The sequence below is a fragment of the Eretmochelys imbricata genome, chromosome 10 (genome assembly GCF_965152235.1).
Source record: "Eretmochelys imbricata isolate rEreImb1 chromosome 10, rEreImb1.hap1, whole genome shotgun sequence".
NCBI lineage: Eukaryota > Metazoa > Chordata > Testudines > Cheloniidae > Eretmochelys > Eretmochelys imbricata.
This window is the reverse complement of record NC_135581.1, coordinates 84,597,093-84,618,201: the sequence shown is the minus strand read 5'-3', so window position 1 is coordinate 84,618,201 and position 21,109 is coordinate 84,597,093. Positions and strand designations below refer to the sequence as shown.

Here is a 21,109-nt window from a genome sequence, read left to right as displayed (position 1 = left end):
CTGTGATCAGCCCAACCAGCCCATTCCTCAACACCCGAGCCCCTCTGCAGAGGGGCTGACACTGCCTCCCCAGTCACCCTCAGCAGCTGCAGCCTGAGCTCCAGTGTCCCACAGGCAAACGGCAGTGGGGTGGGGATGGGTGCTGGTGCAGCTCCCTGGGCCCATTCAGGCACTGGGGGGCTGGCCCCTGAGCCAGGGCCTGCAGGCCCACACACAGTTCCACAGAGGCTCAGCTCAAGGCTTTATGTGGAAACAGTCACCTTGGAGCTATTTACAGGCCCACTCGCCTTGCACTGCATGACTGGAGGGCAGGCTGGTGTGCCTCCAGGAAGCAGGACAGTCAGTCACCAAAGTGGGGCAGCCAGGCCACAGCACCTGTAGGCCTCCAGGCAGGCTGGGGCAGAGTCTTACAGATGCCCTCTCAAGGCCAAGACAGCAGGAGCTGCAGGTGAGGTGTGAGGGGCATGGCAACTGCCCAGCCCAGCCACTGCCCCGTGCTCTGGGCCTCACATGAAAGACATCCTGCCCGAGGAGCCCCTGGCTGGACCAGAGAGGGGCAGGTCTGACTAGCAGAAGCTGTTAGAGACAAGCCAGTCTTGTGCGAGGTCCCTGAAGGCCAGCTCTCCGGCCTAGGCGTCCGTGATGATGGTTGTGAGACTCCATGCTGAGGTGATGTCCCCGGACCGCTGGCGCTGGGGGACTTCCTGCCCAGGGGCGGCCCTGGACCTGACCTGGGCTCTGGCTTGGATTTCTCAGCAGTTTCCTACTCCCCAATGGCAGTGGTTGGGACAAGCCAGTGTGGGTCATCCTCAAGGCCGAGGCCAATGGGCAGAGCAGGGCTGGTGGGTGCTGCACTTGCCGGAGTCCGCAGCCCCGGCTGGGGGCTCTTCGGTACATGGAGCCAGTCCAGAGCCATGTCCAGAGCCCCCGATGTCCAGTCCAGAGCCCCCGATCCTGAACTGGCTGCTTGGGCCCTGCCCCGGTCCCTCCACCCCCACAGCCCTGCAGCCAGCTGCCCGGCCCAGCACTCGCCCCGGGCGGCTGCAGCTCAGCAACCAGACCTTGTCCGGTCCCAGCAGCCGGGGCTACGTGGAGACGCTGATCGGCTGGAGGGGGCGTCGGCGTCGCAGCAGGCGCAGGCTGCCCCTCCGGTGCTGGCGGAAGTCGGAGCAGCACAGGGGGCCCAGGAGGAGCCAGAAGTACAGCAGGATGCAGGCCCAGCATGAGGCCATCTTCACCCAGAACGTCGACCAGCTGCCATGCGTAAAGGTCGTTTCCAGCTCCGCATTCTCGTAGCTGGTGGGTGGGAGAGAAGAGACACTGGGGCGGGGGGAGCCCAAAGGGGATTAACCCCGGCACAGAGAACATTTGGCCCTCCACACTCTGGAGCTGCACTGGAGGAGCCCTCCCTGCCCGGTTCCTCGCTGCCTGTGACCTTCCTGGGACTCCCCGACAGTGGCGGATTATCCAATGGGCCCCTGGGGCCTGTGCCCAGGGGCCCCAGAAAAATGGGCACCCCAGCAGAAATCTGTCATGGGGTGGCAGAAGCCCAAACCCCTCGCAGAAGCCGGGGGAGGGGGTCTGGGACGGGAGGAGCTCTCGCTCCCCGCTGGGGCCATGGTCGGGGGACAGAGCTTCTCTGGTCTTGGGGCCGCAGTGTGGGAGGGGCAGAAAGGAGCGAACAGGTTGTGGGGTCATGGGGGGGGGCACTACAGAATGGGGTGGGACTGTGGGTGAAACAGGGGCAGGGCCGCAGGGGAAGGGATGGAACGGGGTGGGGTTATGGGTGGGGGAGGGGAGGGGTCACGGCAGAAGGGGCAGAATGGGGGCAGGGCTGCAGGCGGAAGGGGCAGAATGGGGGCAGGGCTGCAGGCGGAAGGGGCAGAATGGGGGCAGGGCTGCAGGCAGAAGGGGCCCCTCCACTTGCTCTGGTCCAGGGCCCCAGGAGACCTTAGTCCACCTCTGCTCCCTGCCACCTCCCAGGCCAGGGCCTCCACTCCCCGCAGAGCATGTCTACAGGCCCTGGGGAGGGGGCAGGCGGCCAGACCAGAGCCCCCACCCCTGGGTCCCACTGGCAGTGGTATGCCCAAGGGGAGGCCCAGGGTCCGGGGCACCTGGGCGGCTCTTACCACTGCCCAGATAGAGTTTCTGGCCTGATGGGGGCAGAATCGGGGGAGGGGGAGGAGGAGCATAGGCCAGAGCCAGAGTGCCAATGCCCCCTCGTCCCTTCTACCCAGATTCCAGCACTCCTGGAGGGGGGGCCCAAATTGGCCAGGGCTCCCAGGCATGGTGCCCGTGGGCCTGTGCGTTAATCCACAACTGGAGTGTAGTAGGAAGAGAGCCTGAGACATAAGCCCTTGTATCAGAGGCCTGGTGTGAGGCCTGAACTAAAGTAGTGGTCAAAGCTTTGCTGATATAAAGCCAAGTCAGGCTGCGAGCTAGGCAGGCCCTGCTCACAGAACCTGGCAAGAACAGGGCTGATATAGCAGAAACACACATTCCTAAGTAGTGCAAAGTACAAGAATATACATGCAAACACACTCCAGAAGGGTGGTACCAGAACACCCCGAGCCCAGCACATGCTCAGTAAAGAACGGGAACATGCTGACCCATCCTAGAGAGACGGTCAGGACCACAGCATGATGGATAGAGAGGTTTTGATCGAACCAACAGGTACAAGGCAGGGGGTGATGGTTCGCCACCTCAGAGGGTGGTATCTAGGTACGTCAGGGGGCAGTAATTAGCCACGTCAGAGGGGCAGTACGTAACTTGTTTCTATCTGTGTATAAAGAGGTATCTCAGAGGGAGCGTCTTTGGCCAGCCCAGGGGGCAGTGGGAAGTCCCACCACTAACTGAGCTGCGTCCATTGTCATGGGCATACATGCACGGAGGTTTCCAGGCAGGAAAGGAGGTGAAGGAGCCACATCTGACGCACCATGGAGTCACCGCCCCTGGCTTTGCTGAGGGCAGAAGGACTGACACCCCGATGCTTGGCAGTGACTGGGGATCATCAGTCATAGGACCTGTTACAAGCCTTCAAAAGCTGGATCTTTGTGCAATTCAGCAGTCCCTCACCGCATGACGCTGGGGCGCTGGAGTCAGCATGAACTCAGGAGAAAGGCTAACGAGTCCCCAGCCCTCTTCCTACGACACAGCATGCCCTGGAACCGCGCTGGGGCCAGCAGACTTGGGAGGGCACATGAAGGGCAGGCCAGACCCGGTCTGCTAGCAGCACTGCTGAGATCACAGCCTGCAGCCATAACAGGCCGAGAATGTGGAAAGGAGAGGCAGGTCCATCCCCTGGGGGTAGATGCCCTGGAGACCCAGGGGCCTGGCTGCTGGACGTGCCAGGCTGGCTGGGGCCACGCAGCAGGGCAAGGGCCTTACCTGAACCAGTTGGTGAGGGTCATCATGACGTAGAGCGAGGCGAGGAAGAAGATGAAGTGGAAGGTCGAGTAGCTGTAAACGACGTGCTGATGCTCATTGTAGATGATTCTCTGCCGCCCTGCAGGCCCCTCCTCCCGCTCACATACCTGCTCTGTGTCCAATGAGAGCGCCCGGTTACCCACAGCCCCGCCCCCAGTGACTCTTTCCGCTCACATACCCGCTCTGCGTCCAATGAGAGCGCCCGGTTACCCACAGCCCCGCCCCCAGTGACCCTTCCCGCTCACATACCCGCTCTGCGTCCAATGAGAGCGCCCGGTTACCTACAGCCCTGCCCCCAGTGACCCTTCCCGCTCACATACCCGCTCTGCGTCCAATGAGAGCACCCGGTTACCCACAGCCCCACCCCCAGTGACCCTTCCCACTCACATACCCGCTCTGCGTCCAATGAGAGCGCCCGGTTACCCACAGCCCCGGCCCCAGTGACCCTTCCCGCTCACATACCCGCTCTGCGTCCAATGAGAGCGCCCGGTTACCCACAGCCCTGCCCCCAGTGACCCTTCCCGCTCACATACCCGCTCTGCGTCCAATGAGAGCACCCGGTTACCCACAGCCCCACCCCCAGTGACCCTTCCCACTCACATACCCGCTCTGCGTCCAATGAGAGCGCCCGGTTACCCACAGCCCCGGCCCCAGTGACCCTTCCCGCTCACATACCCGCTCTGCGTCCAATGAGAGCACCCGGTTACTTACAGCCCCGCCCTCAGTGACCCTTCCCGCTCACATACCTGCTCTGCGTCCAATGAGAGCGCCCGGTTACCCACAGCCCCACCCCCAGTGACCCTTCCCGCTCACATACCCGCTCTGCGTCCAATGAGAGCACCCGGTTACCTACAGCCCCGCCCTCAGTGACCCTTCCCGCTCACATACCCGCTCTGTGTCCAATGAGAGCACCCGGTTACCCACAGCCCCACCCCCAGTGACCCTTCCCACTCACATACCCGCTCTGCGTCCAATGAGAGCACCCGGTTACCTACAGCCCCGCCCTCAGTGACCCTTCCCGCTCACATACCCGCTCTGCGTCCAATGAGAGCACCCGGTTACCTACCGCCCCGCCCCCAGTGACCCTTCTCGCTCACATACCCGCTCTGCGTCCAATGAGAGCGCCCGGTTACCAGGGCACTACCAGGCTGATGAGGTGGGGGTGCAGGAGCCTCGGATACCCACACCCCTAACTCCAGACCCAGGGATTCTGTCAGGGATGGAAGTTCCTTTTCTGCTCAGCCCCATCTCACTATTTACTAAGGGGCTGGTTCAGGTTCTGTGGGGGCCACAGGTCTTCCCCCCCACAGTAGAATGAGTTTTCCCGCTGTTCTCATCAACAGGAAAGCGCGGCTGCTGTTACACATACTGTGAGTGGGACCAGCACCACGATGCCTACGTGAGCGCGATGCATGCAGTCTGGTGACAGGGACACTTGCCATGCAACAGAACCTGTCCCCTGCAGCACAAATCTTTCAGGACTTTTTTGTCAAGGCCCTCATATGCTCTTTGCGGACATTTCCATATCCGAGACTTCCCCCTTTGGAGGACATGACACTCCTAGATTACACCCTAGGGCCTGCATCCCGAGGGCCCACCTCCCAAGGCCATGCTTCCTTAGGGCCCATACCCCCTGCTCCAGGCCATGCTCCTTAAGGGCTCACACTCACCTTCCCCAGGCCTGTCCCACCTCCCCTAGCCCCGGCACTCACCTTCCAGCTCTTCCCCTGTCTTGTCAGAACAACAGAAGCAACAGGAGGGTTTCTGTAAAGAAAAATAGAAGATTTGTGGCATCTGGAAGGGGAACAGTTATCAGAGCACAGGGACTGGGCTGGAGCCACATTGCTACAGGGTTGGAATCGGAATCAGAACCAGACCAGGGTGGAATTTCAGCTGGACTAGGCTGGGCTGTCTGGGACAGAATGGCTTCAGAGGCAAAGCCGGGGGGTTCACCTCCAGAAGAACATTTCATTTCTAATAGCAGGTCATGCAAAGAAAACGGAAGCCCTTTGGCCAGGCCTAGACACCGCCTGCTGTGGGCTAGCTGTACTCAGACTGCATGGGAGCTGGTGGGTACTTTCCAGCTTGGGTAGGCCTAGTGTGCGAGCATGCTAAAAATAGCCATGTAACCACCATGGCACAAGCAGCTGTAGGGTGCCAGGAAGGTGCCTAGGGTTTCAGACAGGATTGTCTTGGGGTGGATAGCCTATCCCGCAGACAGGCAGGAGATGAGGGACAAGGCAGGGTGCACAGCTGAAATGGGTGTGAGGATGAGAGAGGGATGAGATGGGGCATGGGGACCAGGACCCCAGACAGGCGCAGGTAGCATTCCTACTCACTTTGAACTCAAAGCTATAGACTTTGATCATCCACAGGGGCCCAAACATCTCGGCAAGGTAGGAGGCCTCGTTACTGCAGCAGGAATAGAGAGGCAGAATCTGTAACTCAGTGGCAATTCATTCTCCTGTACAGTCTACTCAGCCCTCAGGGATGTGCCACCCACACCCACGGCCAGGGGTGTAGCATCCACTTACCACCAAGGGGTGCTGTGCTGCTGCCAGGCTTGGGCCAGCCTTGAGTTGGGGTAGAAGTGGCTCTCCCTCCCCAGGCCCCGCTGCACACGCCTGGCCCGAGCCAAAGCTATTGCGAAATGGAAGGCAGAAATCTGGGGGAGCAAGTGACCCTGCATGTCCCCCACACGTCACCTCCGCCCAAATCTTTTTCAGTCCCTGCTTCCCAGGATAGAGTCCCCATCCTGCACCCGTGGCCTGCATTCGGTGTTCCGAGATGTCTGCATTTACCTTTAGCTGCAGCACAATGCATATTATTTGCTTGTACTCAGCTTATCAAGCAATCCAGATGGCTCTGAACAGTGCCCTGTCCTTGCCATTATTTCCCAGGCCCACAGCCTTTGTGGCTTCTGCAAATGGTATCAAGGAGAAGTTTTCTTCCAGGTCATTAATAAAAAGGTTAAGCAGCATAGGGCCACGCCCCAGTCCCCGCAGCACGCTGCTAGAAACACTCCCACTCAGTGATGGTTCCCCACATACACTGACTTTTTCAGACTTATCAGTTAGCCAGTTTTTAATCCCTTTACCCTGTGCCATGCTAATTTTGTATTGTTTTAATTTTTAATCAAAAAGTCTTACAAAACTCTATTACATCAGCACTATGTACTACTATGCACTGCTACAGACTAGGGACCAAATGGCTCGGCAGCAGTTCTGCAGAAAAGGACCTAGGGGTTACAGTGGACAAGCTGGATATGAGTCAGCAGTGTGCCCTTGTTGCCAAGAAGGCTAACGGCATTTTGGGCTGTATAAGTAGGAGCGTTGCCAGCAGATCGAGGGATGTGATCGTCCCCCTCTATTCAATACTGGTGAGGCCTCATCTGGAGTACTGTGTCCAGTTTTGGGCCCCACACTACGAGAAGGATGTGGAAAAATTGGAAAGAGTCCAGCGAAGGAAAACAAAAATGATCAGGGAACTGGAACACATGACTTATGAGGAGAAGCTGAGGGATCGGGGATCGTTTAGTTTGCAGAAGAAAAGAATGAGGGGGGATTTGATAGCTGCTTTCAACTACCTGAAAGGGGGTTCCAAAGAGGATGGATCTAGACTGTTCTCAGTGGTAGCTGATGTCAGAACGAGAAGTAATGGTCTCAACTTGCAGTGCGGGAGGTTTAGGTTGGATATTAGGAAAAACGTTTTCACTGGGAGGGTGGTGAAGCACTGGAATGCGTTACCTAGGGAGGTGGTGGAATCTCCATCCTTAGAGGTTTTTAAAGTCGGGCTTGACAAAGCCTTGGCTGGGATGATTTAGTTGGTGTTGGTCCTGCTTTGAGCAGGGAGTTGGACTAGATGACCTCCTGAGCGCTCTTCCAACCCTGAGATTCTATTCTATGATCTTTATGAACCAAAACTTCTAATCTCAGCAAAAAAGATTTCAAATCAGTGTGACAAGATCTGTTTTCCATAAGCCTGTAACAGGGATCCCTTCGTCCTCCACTGCAATGCACCTGCCTCTGGGGTGGAACACAGGACCAGTTTAACTAGGGCTGCCAACACCATATTTCAAAAATAAGGGACTGTTTTTCTTGCACCCCACCCTCTGCCATCTCGTAATACTATTATTACCGTTGTTATCGTCAACATTAATACTAATCAGGACTCCCCTCCATTTGCTGGGGTATTTCTTGCCGCTCTTTGCAGCACTCAACAACTCCCCAACTTGTTGTCCAGAAAGGAAGAAATAAGGGACGTCCCTTGTACTAAGGGGCTGTTGGCCACCCTACGCTTACCAGCATGCAGCGTCATTGCTCGTATCCCACTGGCTCCAAACAAACACACGGCAGAATGGAGTCAGGCCAGGAGACCAGGGCTTACAGCTATTCCCTAGCTGTCTGCACGGCAGTTTAATTGGGTGGGCAGGGGGGCCCCGTTCTATCCCCTAACCTAACAGACAGCAGCACTCCCTGGGCATGGTGCCAGGACCACGACTACGTCACCCACACTCCATGGAGCCCCTGGCCGTTGCTTGGCCAGTTCCCCTCCAGGACAAACTCACATCACCAGGGTTAGTCTGGAAGGTCTGACAAAGACAGAGCCCCAGTGGCACTAACGGGTTTCATTTGCCCAAGAGATGGTTAGGAAGTGACGTGCTCCTGGTCTAGAAGAACCCTCACCCGAAGAAGTTTCTGAGAGCAGAGGGCTGTTTAATTTAATGCCCAAGGCAAAACAAGATCCAGCGGCTGGAAGCTGAAGCCAGGCTAGAGAAGAGGTGCCAGGGAGGAACAAGGTCCCTGGGAATGTGGTGAATTCTCCCTCACTTGGAGTCTTTCAGTCCTGACTGGGTGTCTCTCTGTAGCCCAGCTGGCAGTGAGGGGCGGGGCGCAGGGATGGCTGGGGAGGGCCTCTGGGCTGTGCTGAGTGGGGCAGATTGGATGGTCACGGGGGGCCCTTCTGACCTTACAATCTGTGACACTCCAGAAGCTCTGAAGTGGAAACGGAGCCCCAGGGTCTGTGGGAACTTCCCCGCACAGCCTGCCTCAGGCGGCCCCTACAGCTGACCGGAGCAGTAGAGAAGCATACGCACCACGCCAAGAGAACACAGGCGTACATGATGGTGGCTCCCAGGATGGCAACCGTGGTGTCTTCTGTCTGCAGCCCGTCCTTGCTGACGCTAGGGAAGCAAATGGTGAGGTTCTGCCCCTCGTACAGCACTGCAGGGTGGGGAAACAGCAAGACAGGTAGTGAGGGGGCTGCAGGCCTGGATCCCTGGCTGGGCTCCCGGCTGCCTTGCCAAGGCAGGCGCGTGGAGCTGCACTAAGACGATCAGGTGTCCAGTTCTCGACCGGAACATCCAGTCGAAAAGGGGTCCTGGGTGGCCGGGCCATTGACTATCCGGTTGGTGGCGCAGCAGGGCTGGCAGACTCCTTGCTAGCCTCCACTCCATGCAGTTCCCAGGAAGCAGCTGGCATGTTCCTCCTCTGGCTCCCACGCGTAGGGCAAGGGCGGGGAACCTAGGGCCCATGGGCCGGATCCAGCCCCGTGGTTAATTTATCATCCAGCTCACGGCGCCCCACTGTGGGGCAGGAGCTGCGAGTGCCAGCTTGTCCTGCTGCAGGGGGAAGCCCTGAGCCTCCGCATCCCTCCGGGCGGGCGAGTGGCCCACATTTGATTTTTTTCTGTGGGTCAATGGCCCGTGACAGAAAAAAAAAAAAAAGTTTCCACACCCCAGAGCTCTCACCCCCAGCTGGAGTCCTTGCTCCACCCCCACACACCCCAACCCTGATCCCCTTCCCACCCTCCGAACCCCTCAGTCCCAGCCCGGAGCACCCTCCTGCGCCCCAGAGTCTGCACCCCCAGCCAGAGCCCTCACACCCCAACCCCTGCCCCGAGCCCCCTCCTGCACCCTAAACCCCTCATCCCTGGCCCCACCCCAGAGCCCGCACTCCCAGCTGGAGTCCTCACCCCCTCGCGCATCCCAACCCCCTGCCCCAGCCTGGAGCTCCCACACACACTCTGAACTCTTATTTCTGGCCCCACCCCAGAGCCCACACTCCCAGACGGAGCCCTCATCCCCTCCCACACTCACCCCCCTGCCCCAGCCCCATGAAAGTGAGTGAGGGTGGGGGAGAGCGAGCGATGGGGGGGGTGGAGTGAGCAGGGGTGGGACCTCAGGGTGAGGGGCAGGGCAAGGGTGTTCGGTTTTGTGTGAGTAGAAAGTTGGCAGCCCTAGGCTGCACTGACCTCTCTCGGGCGGGCGGCTGGACAGGGCCGAGAAGGTGAGGTACATGACATAGCAGCTGATGATAGATGCTTGCAGGAGGCCTGAGCGGGGCTGTTCTGCACGGAGAAGGGAGAGTCAGCTGCTTTCCCACAGGTCAGAGGTCAGCTACAGCCCGAAACTGGCCAGAGCAGCCCTCCCCATCCCCAGCTCTGCCCCTTACACCAGTCCTCCAGCAGCCCCAGAACCCACTGCCCAGGCTCCCATGCAGGGCTCAGGCAGGCTGGGAGAGGTTGGGCATGCAGGACTCACCGCATCTCTTGCGTGCACACATGCTATGCTCGCACACGCACATGGCTTCACTCACACACACTGTCGCTTGCACATGTACACAGTGTTGATCACACATGCATGACTTCACACAGTCACTCGCACACATGCGCCTGGTGTCATTCACAAACATACACGACATCACTAGCAGACACACACACACACACGGTGTCGCTCATGCATAGTGACTTGTGCACACACACACGGATTCACACACACACACACACACACACACACACACACAGAGTTTGCATGCACACACATGTGGCAGTGTCACTCACACATGGTATTGCTCACACAGGTACACATGAATGTGGCTTCACACCTGCACATGTTGAGACGGTGCCAAATTATTATGAATTGCTGCGATTGATATGAATAAATGTGACAAGCATGAGTTTGGTATGGCTTGGCTGAATGTGTGAGAGGATTCTGGGAGCAGGATTCTCTTAGCATTAGATAAATGGAGTGCAAATTTACTGGAGGTGTTGAAACTGCACTGGAATGGTTAACAACGGCTCGATAGGCGCGTGTGTTTTGACCCCAAATTTTGGAAAACAGCAGAACACTAGCTCACTAGTTTTTGGATAACATCACGCTGCGAGCTTAAGTGAATGATTTATGAAAGGGTAAACGATGGCTGAGCATTGGTCTGCGTGTCTGCTTTGCAAACCCTTCCAAAATATTAATGAGAATATATCAGTAATAAATGCCTACGAGGCATATTTCTGGGACATGTGACTGCTTGGAGAACAAACGGTAGAAGTGCTAAGCAAAGTAAATGAGTCAGACTAATTTCCCCAATTAACGTCTGAAGAGATTTGAGACGGAGACAGAAGTTGTTGGGGTAACGGAGACCCCGCCTCAAGGGACGTTTGTGAGAGCCTAGAACCAGAGGGCTCAGAGTGACCAAGACTCTGCTTCGGGGGACAGACAAGTACCTGAGAGGGGAAAGAAGAGAAGAAGTCTTCATCTAGAAGTGGTAGATACGCCTGCTTTGTTTGCCAGTCAGGGAACCGTATAGAGCTAACACAGTTACTGAGGGCTTATGCTTGGGAGGCTAAGGCTTGCAGGAAAGGATGTAGACCATGTAACCTTAACTGCTTGTGTGAGTCTCGCTCAGATAAACGACTGTGCGTTACCCATCTGCAGCCGGGTCTTCACTGGTACCGATAAACATCTGCCCAGCTGTGGGCCATGAAAGATCTGTTTTGACAGCGCACACTGTCACATGCACACAAGTCATTGTTTGCACACACACACGCGCGCGCACATGGCTGCACTCACAGAGTGTGATTTGCACACACACGGTGTTGCTTGCACACACATGGCATCGTACACACGGAACGATCCAGAGCTACGGCTGACAGTTCTGTTTCAGCCCCAACCCTGGGTCCTGGAGCTACCACCTCCCCCTTCGGGTTCCATGAAAAGCACCCCACCCAGCACAGCCTGGGGCAGGTGGGACAGTCCAGGCCCTGCTTACAGCCACCCACCCAGAGAGGGGTTAGAAATCTGAGCGGCAGCCCACATGGCAGGCAGCGTCTCAGTGGGGAGGAACCCCACCCGAGGCACTCACTGAGCCGCACGCAGGGTGTGATGGAGAGGAAGGACAGGAGCCCACACAGGCTGGCGTTGAGGGTGAGCAGGGCCTTGTTGAGCAGGCAGCCAGCTGGGTGGGTGTAATACTTGTACAGGAAGGAGACGGCCGCGGAGGCGATGGTGTAGAATCCGAGCGTGGCCAGCAGCACGGCCAGGTACCAGCGCTTGTCCTGGGACGCGCCCAGCAGCCTGCAGAGGGAGGGAACAGGCTGAGTGAGGGGCTAATGCAAATCTTTAGCAGCTTGGGGAGGGCACAGGCCCAGCAAGCCTGGCATACAGAGTCTCCCTGCGGGGCACAGACTCCCAGAGGCAATGGGAGAAACCACAGCTGCAGAGGAGCTAGAAAAAGGTACCCGGAAGAGTCCCCATGGCCCAGCCCCAGGACACCCCACCAGGCACTGGGGGAGCAGACTCACCAGTTCTTGTTCCAGGTATGGGCAAAGGCTGTGATCAGCACCAGCTGGACGAGGATGAAGGCAAAACCGCCACAGATGCCCACATAGTGCCAGGCTATCAGTAGGTGAAGCAGTGAGAGAGGGAGCAAGGTCAGACACACGCCTGGCCACGGCCGAGCCCATCCCTGCCCGTCGTACAGAGCCACCAGGACCTGGCCATGCCACATAGCCAGCCCACCTGTGCTCCACCTCACCCAGCCCCTCCCCATGGGCAGATAACACCCCCTCCCCGCCAGGAGGAGGGGCCTGGGCAGCTGAGTGAGGTGGTGAACCTCATGGCGGGGGGGCGGGGGGGTGAGACGACTAGCTCAGTGGGGCAAGGTGGAGCCGAGGGGCACACAGGACACCTGCCCAGTTGTGCAGAGCAGCCAACAGGGTCTAGTCAGGCACTGGCTCTGGCTGGCTGTTAGGCCTTTCCCATCTCTAATTCCTAAACAAAGGGGAGTGAGCTCAAGCTGCTGACCTGGAGAAAGTGGGGCTATGTGCCAGGCCCCAGTTCTCTGCGCTGACCCCTCGCCTTGAGGGCTCTAGCCCCAAGCCAGGGCCGGGAGCAGGGACCAGCAGTGACCCTAGGGGCTTTCTCCTCTGGGAGTATTGACTCCAATCTAGTCCCAGGGCAGGGACTGGCTGGCTCAGGGGGGTGGAGAATGGGACCTGGGGCCTTTCCCCACTAGCGGGCACTGGCTCCCACCCGGCCCCAGGACAGGGACCGGCTGGCTCAGGAGGGCAGGGAATGGGACCTGGGGCCTTTCCCTGCTAGCGGGCGCTGGCTCCCACCCGGCCCCAGGTCTGTAGTAACTGACGGCGGCTGCTCTCCTGGCCGTGGGGCAGTCCCTATGGCCCGCTCCAGGGTGGGGCTGGGTTCGTGTCCATGGGCTGGTACCTTGCAGGAAGCGGTCATCAGGGATGAAGAAGGCTGCTGCACAAAGCCCGACCAGAATCAGCAGCTTCAGGAACCAGAATCTGCAATGAAGCTCAGAAGTCAGGGAGCCCAAGCCCCAGCCCAAGCCCCAGCCCCTTCCCGCTGGGGCCAGCTCCAGCGCAGTGCGCAGAGCCAGGCCCATGGGCGTGGGGGTCTCTTACCCGTTGTGCAGCAGGGCGCGGAAGCTGCTGCTGGATTTCACGTTGATCAGGAAGACGGCCTGCGTCAGGTAGAAGCAGGCGGTGCCGAAGCAGACCCTGTAGACTGCCGAGTAGCCCACCAGCATGTCACAGTCCATGCCCCGGGGGAGGCGCTCACAGAGCAGGGCGTAGAAAGGCACCTGCAGAGGGGGAATCACAGGGGCAGATCAGCCGGCGCTGCCGCCTGCCCGAGACAGCCTGGGACAATGCCGGCCACACCTGCCCCTTGGGGCTCACTCTGCGCGGGCCCAGAGCCAGGGCGATTCCCCGGGGAGCTGGGGAGAGCAGACCTACGCGTCGCAGAGCCGGAGGCCAGCACGGGGGCCAGCAGGCTCCCCTCACAGGCCCTCACAGGCTCCACTCACGTTCTCCTGGACGGCTTCGGAGATGGTGCGGGAGAGCACGAGGCAGCACACCGTGGAGGCCAGGACGTGGAAGAGGGTGTAGAGGATGCGGCTCCCCGTGGACACCTTAATGCTGGGGCAGCAGGAGCAGCAGGGGCCGCAGGGGGCCGGGCCGCAGCAGCAGCCGATCTGAGGGATGGAAGACAGCGGAGTCACACCCTGGGCCTGCATCCCGGCTGCCCCAGGCGAGGCGTAGGGCGCGGGGGCTGGGGTCACCGCGGTGCTGGCTGGGGTGATGGGGCAGCAGAGGGAATGAGCCAAGAGGCCGCTGAGCTGCACCCCGGGCCTGGGGATTATTGGGCAGCGCTGTGTGGACACTGACTCACCGGCCCCAGCCACCTTCAGGTGGGGAGCTGGGCCCCGCTGGTAGCAGGCCCCTGCCCTGCAGGATGGCGACCCCGGGGAGGGGGCTCCACAGGCAGACCGTCTCGGAGGGAGGCCAGGGGGCTGCGCCAGGCATAGCAAGGGGCCTGGAAAGGGGTGCTGGGGCCAGGCTCACCTGGCCGAAGAGCGAGTTCACGAGGCAGCTGCAGAGGTGGCTGCACCCCAGCATTTGGGGGAGGGACATGGCTGGCTGCGCCGGCCCGGCTGCGCCAAGGGGCCCTGCTCCTCCGGCGGTGGCAAGGAGACAGGCTCAGGGACGGCCCCTGGTGGCACCAGCGCCAGTGGGAAGGGGCTGTCCTGACCCAGAGGAGACCGAAGGGGCTGCACTGAGGCGGCTGCCTCCTGTGTCTTTCCTCTGTCGAATGGCCAATGCGAAGGGGGAGCTGAGCTGAGCTGCTCCTCAGTGGGATTAGCGGGGGATTGGGAGGCTCGGCCAGCCCTGGCCATCTGTTCCTGCCGGCGGGCCGGGGGCAGCGCTGCAGGGCAGGGCCAAGCCCAGGACTCTTCTGACGGGGTACCCGGCCTACACAGGCTCCTTGCCCCCAGGTGATGCCAGACAGAGGCACAGAGCTGCCCTGGGCCCATCCGGCAGCTGATCCAACCCCCTGCCCTGGACAGCTCCCCACCGTGCCTCTCTAGCAGAGCATGGCCCCCTCCCCACCCCAGGTGCCACTGACTGCCCCAGGCCTTCCAGGGGCAGGCAGCCCCTGCTCTGGGAGGGATTAGGGCTGCTAATTGGCTCAGGATTTCCAGACTCACCTCCTAGTGGGTGGCCAGAGCCCAGGAGATGGGAAAGGCCCTGCCCCTAGCCTCCCCATGGAGAAGTCCAGGCCAGGAAGCAGAGAACTACCTCCCGCAGTAGCCCAAGCCCTGGCCACAGGGGGCATGGGCAGCAAACCCAGGTTCGTTCAGGACACACTGCAAGCTGCAGCTCCCCAGAGCCCCTCCTGTGCCTGATGCCCTCACCTGGAAGGGCAGGGCATGCGGAATGGGCTGGACCCCCCCAGGGCTGGCCACATGGACCCCACCAGAAGGCCCAGGCAGGGTGGTCTAGGGGAGGGGAAGGGAGAGGTTACATCACCCAGCCCCTGCAATGCAGTTGGGCCAGGCAGAGGGCATGGGCATCCTTTGGCTCCTACCTGGAGCTTTGCTGTGTTTGCTAGTCATCGGGCCTTATGTCCTGCCCTGATCCAGATTGTGCCCCACCCTAGGGGGCCACCCCCTTGGCTTCTTGGACCCCGGAGGTGTAGCAGCACTGGGATGCAGTGAGCTCCTAGCTACGCTTCGGAGAGCTCTTCCAGCTGGCCAGAGCAGCAAACCAGGTTCCTGAGCTGTGGCACACAACAAACTCTGCTGTTGGTTTGTCTTTGCCGAAGCTCCAAGGACGGGTTTGTGGCAAGGAGGATCCGCCCTCCAGGCGGCTGGGGCAGCTCTGGGATGCAGTGGGGTTTGGATGAGTGATGTGTATGCCCATGACTCAGCTGGCATCTCTGAAACCTGGTGGGATGTCTGCATGATTGGAACATTCAAAATCACTGGTTCTGACCTGCTCAGGAAGGCAAGAGTGGGTAACAGGGGTGGGGGGCACTCAGCCTCAAACACCATTTGCTGTTCAGATTCACTGATAACTCTGACCACGGCATCTCTAATGCATACGGATCAATGTGCTAACTAATAAAGCCCAGCTGGGGATACTGGTGGGCATCTGTTACAGACCACTGAATCAAACCAGAGACCAGGATGCTCCTTAAACACCTGTCTGTAATGTTGGGAAATAAATGCTCTGTTATGGCAGAGGACTTCAGTCAGGGAGATGTGTCAGAGGTCTCATGCAGCCACTAGTAAAACATCACTGGAGTTTTTATAAATGATGGAGGATGACTGTCTAACACAAATGGTATTGCAGCCAATGCGGAGCAACCCTATTTTGGACCTTTGGATACATATGGATCAATCACTGGACTGGAAGTTGGTGGTTGCCTAGGGACCAGTGATCATAATTTCATTACATTCAATATATATAACTAGTTGGGACTGTGCTCCATTTGGCCATATTGAATGAACTCAGATATATATATATATATATATATGCACACTTGGTGCTTTCCCCAAGCTGAGGGATACTGTAAGTGAAATTAATTGAGAGGAAAAATTTAGACTGAAAAATGTGAATGAAAATAGAGAGCTCTTTAAAAAGAGTTTATTATATTGTGACAAAGTGAGACTGTTCTTAATGGTTCCTCTGAATAGTGTGGGGGGTGCCTCAGTTTCCCCTAGGCAGTTCTTAAGTATCTAGGGGGTGGGGTAAGGGTGTATGATCATTGCAGAGCCCTAGAGGGCAGGTGTGTGCAGGGGTCTGGACACAGAGAATGGCCGACACCCTGTTTCCTGGCAACTGATGGCCTGGGCCCTTCCCCCCTGCAAGGTGAGAGCTAAAGGGTTGGAGAACAAAGGAATCAGGTGCCCTCCTGGCCTGGGAAAGGAACAAAACCCAGAGGAGGAGGGGCTGGAGGGAGTTTTCAGTTTGGGACTGGCTGGGACATGGAGTGAAGGGCAGACGTGGTTGTCTGGCTCACTGCCCCGCAAAATGGACCCAGCTGAGGGGTTCTGTTCTCTGCACCTACAAGCTCTGTTTTAGACCATGTTCCTGTCGTCTAATAAACCTCTATTTTACTGGCTGGCTGAGAGTCACGTCTGACTGTGGAGTTGTGGGGCAGGACCCTCTGGCTTCCCCAGGACCTCGCCTGGGCGGACTCGCTGTGAGAAGCGCACAGAGGTGCAGAGGTTGCTGAATGCTCCGAGGTCAGACCCAGGAAGATGGAAGCCGGGTGAGCTGTGTGTCCTGCAGACAGGCTGCTCCCAGAGAGGAGACTTCCCCAGAGTCCTGACTGGCTTCATGGGGAGTAGTTCCAGAGCATCGCCCAGGGACTCTGGGACATACATAGCCAAAAAGACCCGATTCCGCAATAGAGAAAGAGGACAACTTTGGTTAAAAACCCGTCCTGGTTCAAAGGGGAAGTGAAGGCAGCAATGAGAAACAAAGCAAAATGTAACAAATGGAAAAATGGGAAGTAAATAGCAATCAATATAAACTAAAAGAAATTCAGTGTAGAAAATTCATAAAGGAAGATGAAGACGTCATGGGGAAAAAAATCCATGTCTGGCAGGCGAAAGACAACTAGGTTTCTTTAACTATATCAGAAAAAGTAAAATCCAAATAATGGCATAGGCCTATCACTAGACGGAGATGGCAAATTTGTTCATGATACCGCAAAGGCAGAAGTGTTCAATACATATTTCTATTCTGTATCTGGAAAGCAGCAGAATGACACACGCATATCATGTGAGAATGATTTAAGTATTTTCCAGTCCATTTGTAATTATATGAGGATGTCAAATAATTTAACATATTTATACCCAGAAGTTAGTTATCAGGCTAAGGTAACGTATACCCAAGAGTCCTAAAAGCAGTGGCTGAGGAGACCTCTGGCCTGCTGACGTTAATGTTTAATAAATCTTGGAATACTGGGGAAATTCCGGAAGATTAGAAGAGTGCTACTGTGCTGCCGACATTCAAAAGGGGCGACCGGGATGACCGGGATAACTAACGGCCAGCTAGCTGGACATCAATCCTAGGCAAAATAATGGAAACGCTGATATGGGATTCAGTCAATAAAAGGTTAAAGTATAGAAATAGAACTAATGTCAGTCGACATGGTTTTATGAAAACCTGGTCATGGCCAACAAACCCAATTTCTTTCTTTGATGAGATTACAATCACATCACCATGGTTACCTTTATCAACCAAATGTACTTCGACTTTAGTAAGGCATTTCATATTGCCTTCATGGTACTCTGATTAAATAACGAGCTCTACACAATATTAATCAATTACATGGTAAGTGCATTAAGAACTGGCTAACTGGGAGTTTTTAGGGAGGCTCCACAAAGCTAAGTACTCGGCCTGATGGGGCTCCACATGTTGGCAACAAGGGCACACTTTTGACTCATATCCAGCTTCTCATCCACTGTAACCCCTAGGTCCTTTTCTGCAGAACTGCTGCCGAGCCATTCGGTACCTAGTCTGTGGCGGTGCATGGGATTCTTCCGTCCTAAGTGCAGGACTCTGCACTTGTCCTTGTTGAACCTCATCAGATTTCTTTTGGCCCAATCCTCCAATTTGTCTAGGTCCCTCTGTATCCTATCCCTACTCTCCAGCGTATCTATCTCTCCTCCCAGTTTAGTGTCATCTGCAAACTTGCTGAGGGTGCAATCCACACCATCCTCCAGATCATTAATGAAGATATTGAACAAAACCGGCCCAAGGACCGACCCTTGGGGCACTCCACTTGATACCGGCTGCCAACTAGACATGGAGCCATTGATCACTACCCGTTGAGCCTGACAATCTAGCCAGCTTTCTGTCCCCCTTATAGTCCATTCATCCAGCCCATACTTCTTTAACTTGCTGGCAAGTATACTGTGGGAGATCATGTCAAAAGCTTTGCTAAAGTCAAGGAACAACACGTCCACTGCTTTCCCCTCATCCACAGAGCCAGTTATCTTGTCATAGAAGGCAATTAGATTAGTCAGGCATGACTTGCCCTTGATGAATCCATGCTGACTGTTCCTGATCACTCTCCTCTCCTCTAAGTGCTCCAGAATTGATTCCTTGAGGACCTGCTCCATGATTTTTCCAGGGACTGAGGTGAGGCTGACTGGCCTGTAGTTCCCAGGATCCTCCTTCTTCCCTTTTTTAAAGATGGGCACTACATTAGCCTGTTTCCAGTCGTCCGGGACTTCCCCCGATCGCCATGAGTTTTCAAAGATAATGGCCAACGGCTCTACAATCACATCCGCTAACTCCTTTAGCACTCTCAGATGCAACGCATCCGGCCCCATGGACTTGTGCACATCCAGCTTTTCTAAATAGTCCCGAACCACTTCTTTCTCCACAGAGGGCTGGTCACCTCCTCCCCATGCTGTGCTGCCCAGTGCAGCAGTCTGGGAGCTGACCTTGTTCGTGAAGACAGAGGCAAAAAAAGCATTGAGTACATTAGCTTTTTCCACATCCTCTGTCACTAGATTGCCTCCCTCATTCAGTAAGGGGCCCACACTTTCCTTGACTAACATACCTGAAGAAACCCTTCTTGTTACTCTTAACATCTCTTGCTAGCTGCAGCTCCAGGTGTGATTTGGCCTTCCTGATTTCACTCCTGCATGCCCGAGCAATATTTTTATACTCTTCCCTGGTCATTTGTCCAATCTTCCACTTCTTGTAAGCTTCTTTTTTGTGTTTAAGATCAGCAAGGATTTCACTGTTAAGCCAAGCTGGTCGCCTGCCATATTTACTGTTCTTTCTACACATTGGGATGGTTTGTCCCTGTAACCTCAATAAGGATTCTTTAAAATACTGCCAGCTCTCCTGGACTCCTTTCCCCCTCATGTTATTCTCCCAGGGGATCTTGCCCATCAGTTCCCTGAGGGAGTCAAAGTCTGCTTTCCTGAAGTCCAGGGTCCATATTCTGCTGCTCTCCTTTCTTCCCTGTGTCAGGATCCTGAACTCGACCATCTCATGGTCACTGCTGCCCAGGTTCCCATCCTCTTTAGCTTCCCCTACTAATTCTTCCCGGTTTGTGAGCAGCAGGTCAAGAAGAGCTCTGCTCCTAGTTGGTTCCTCCAGCACTTGCACCAGGAAATTGTCCCCTACATTTTCCAAAAACTTCCTGGATTGTCTGTGCACCGCTGTATTGCTCTTCCAGGAGATATCAGGGTGATTGAAGTCTCCCATGAGAACCAGGGCCTGCGATCTAGTAACTTCCAGGAGTTGCCGGAAGAAAGCCGCGTCCACCTCATCCCCCTGGTCCGGTGGTCTATAGTAGACTCCCACCATGACATCACCCTTCTTGCTCACACTTCTAAACTTAATCCAGAGACTCTCAGGTTTTTCTGCAGTTTCATACCAGAGCTTGGAGCAGTAATACTGTTCTCTTACATACAGTGCAACTCCCCCACCTTTTCTGCCCTGCCTGTCCTTCCTGAACAGTTTATATCCATCCATGACAGTACTCCAGTCATGGGAGTTATCCCACCAAGTCTCTGTTATTCCAGTCACATCATAATTCCTTGACTGTGCCAGGACTTCCAGTTCTCCCTGCTTGTTTCCCAGGCTTCTTGCATTTGTGTATAGGCACTTGAGATAACTCACTGATCGTCTTTCTCAGTATGAGGCAGGAGCCCTCCCCTCTCGCCCTCTCCTGCTCGTGCTTCCTCCCGGTATCCCACTTCCCCACTTACCTCAGGGCTTTGGTCTCCTTCCCCCTGATGTGCTGGGGCTCTGGGTCTGAAATGTCCCTGGGGTGCGGGCATCTAGCATCACCACACGAGGCATCAGCTGGCACCGGGGCAGGCAGGGCACCCAGCGCCTCAGGGCAGAAAGAGCTAATTGTGTGCTCCCGGGGCACCACATAGGGAGGAGAGGGGGCACAAACTGGGGCTGGGGTAGGGAAGCAGGCACACACCACAGGGAGGGCTTGGGCAATGGGATTAAGAATAAACCACCAGACAATAGAAGCGGCAAAGAGTCCTGTGGCACCTTATAGACTAGCAGACGTATTGGAGCACGAGCTTTCGTGGGCGAATACCTACTTCGTCAGATGCATGTAGGGGAAATTCCCAGAGGCAGGTATAAATATGCAAGCAAGAATCAGGCTAGGGATAACGAGGTTAGTTCAATCAGGGAGGATGAGGCCCTCTTCTAGCAGCTGAGGTGTGAACACCAAGGGAGGAGAAACGGCTTTTGTAGCTGGCGAGCCAGTCACAGTCTGTGTTTAATCCTTTGTTTAATCTGGCATCCAGGCCAGAACCCCATTTGGGTGAGTCCTAACCGGCTAGGGCAGTGTTGCTGCCTGGCTGTTAAAACAGTTGCCACATCGCACCCCAGAAGTGGCTGCAATTCACTGAGGGCAGCGATCCCTGGGGTGGTTCAGAGACAAGCCCTGTAAATACCAGCAGGGTGTTCCTTGTGGCTCCTGGAAGGGGGTCACACTCCGGCTTACCTGTGCCTTACAGCAGCTGGCTACCATCCCCTCTGCAGGCCTGAAGCCACCAGCTCCCCAGTGGAGATGCCGGATGTGCTGCTCCAGCCTCCTGGTCAT

At 56.5% G+C, this 21,109-nt stretch overlaps 1 protein-coding gene across 1 annotated transcript; it reads right to left on the bottom strand.

Annotated features, from left to right (window-relative positions):
- Positions 1 to 1,085: 1,085 nt before the first annotated feature.
- SERINC4 (serine incorporator 4) lies at positions 1,086 to 21,109 on the bottom strand. Its single transcript, XM_077828978.1, has 12 exons — positions 21,011 to 21,109; positions 13,530 to 13,697; positions 13,126 to 13,304; positions 12,926 to 13,005; positions 12,004 to 12,097; positions 11,565 to 11,776; positions 9,679 to 9,774; positions 8,522 to 8,648; positions 5,766 to 5,838; positions 5,139 to 5,190; positions 3,388 to 3,538; positions 1,086 to 1,296 (listed from the first exon to the last, which is right to left on the bottom strand). Exons 1-12 carry the CDS (start codon positions 21,107 to 21,109, stop codon positions 1,086 to 1,088), a joined length of 1,542 nt encoding a protein of 513 aa, XP_077685104.1.

What these genes read in the sequence shown, in the direction of transcription:
- SERINC4 (XM_077828978.1), bottom strand. Translation starts at nt 21,109, where the DNA reads ATGACCAGGAGGCTGGAGCAGCACATCCGGCATCTCCACTGGGGAGCT. An exon ending in CAGCCGCCCGCCCGAGAGAG is followed by an intron (nt 8,649 to 9,678) that starts GTCAGTGCAGCC and finishes CCCACCCTGCAG; the next exon opens with TGCTGTACGAGGGGCAGAAC. An exon ending in TCTATAGCTTTGAGTTCAAA is followed by an intron (nt 5,191 to 5,765) that starts GTGAGTAGGAAT and finishes TTTTCTTTACAG; the next exon opens with AAACCCTCCTGTTGCTTCTG.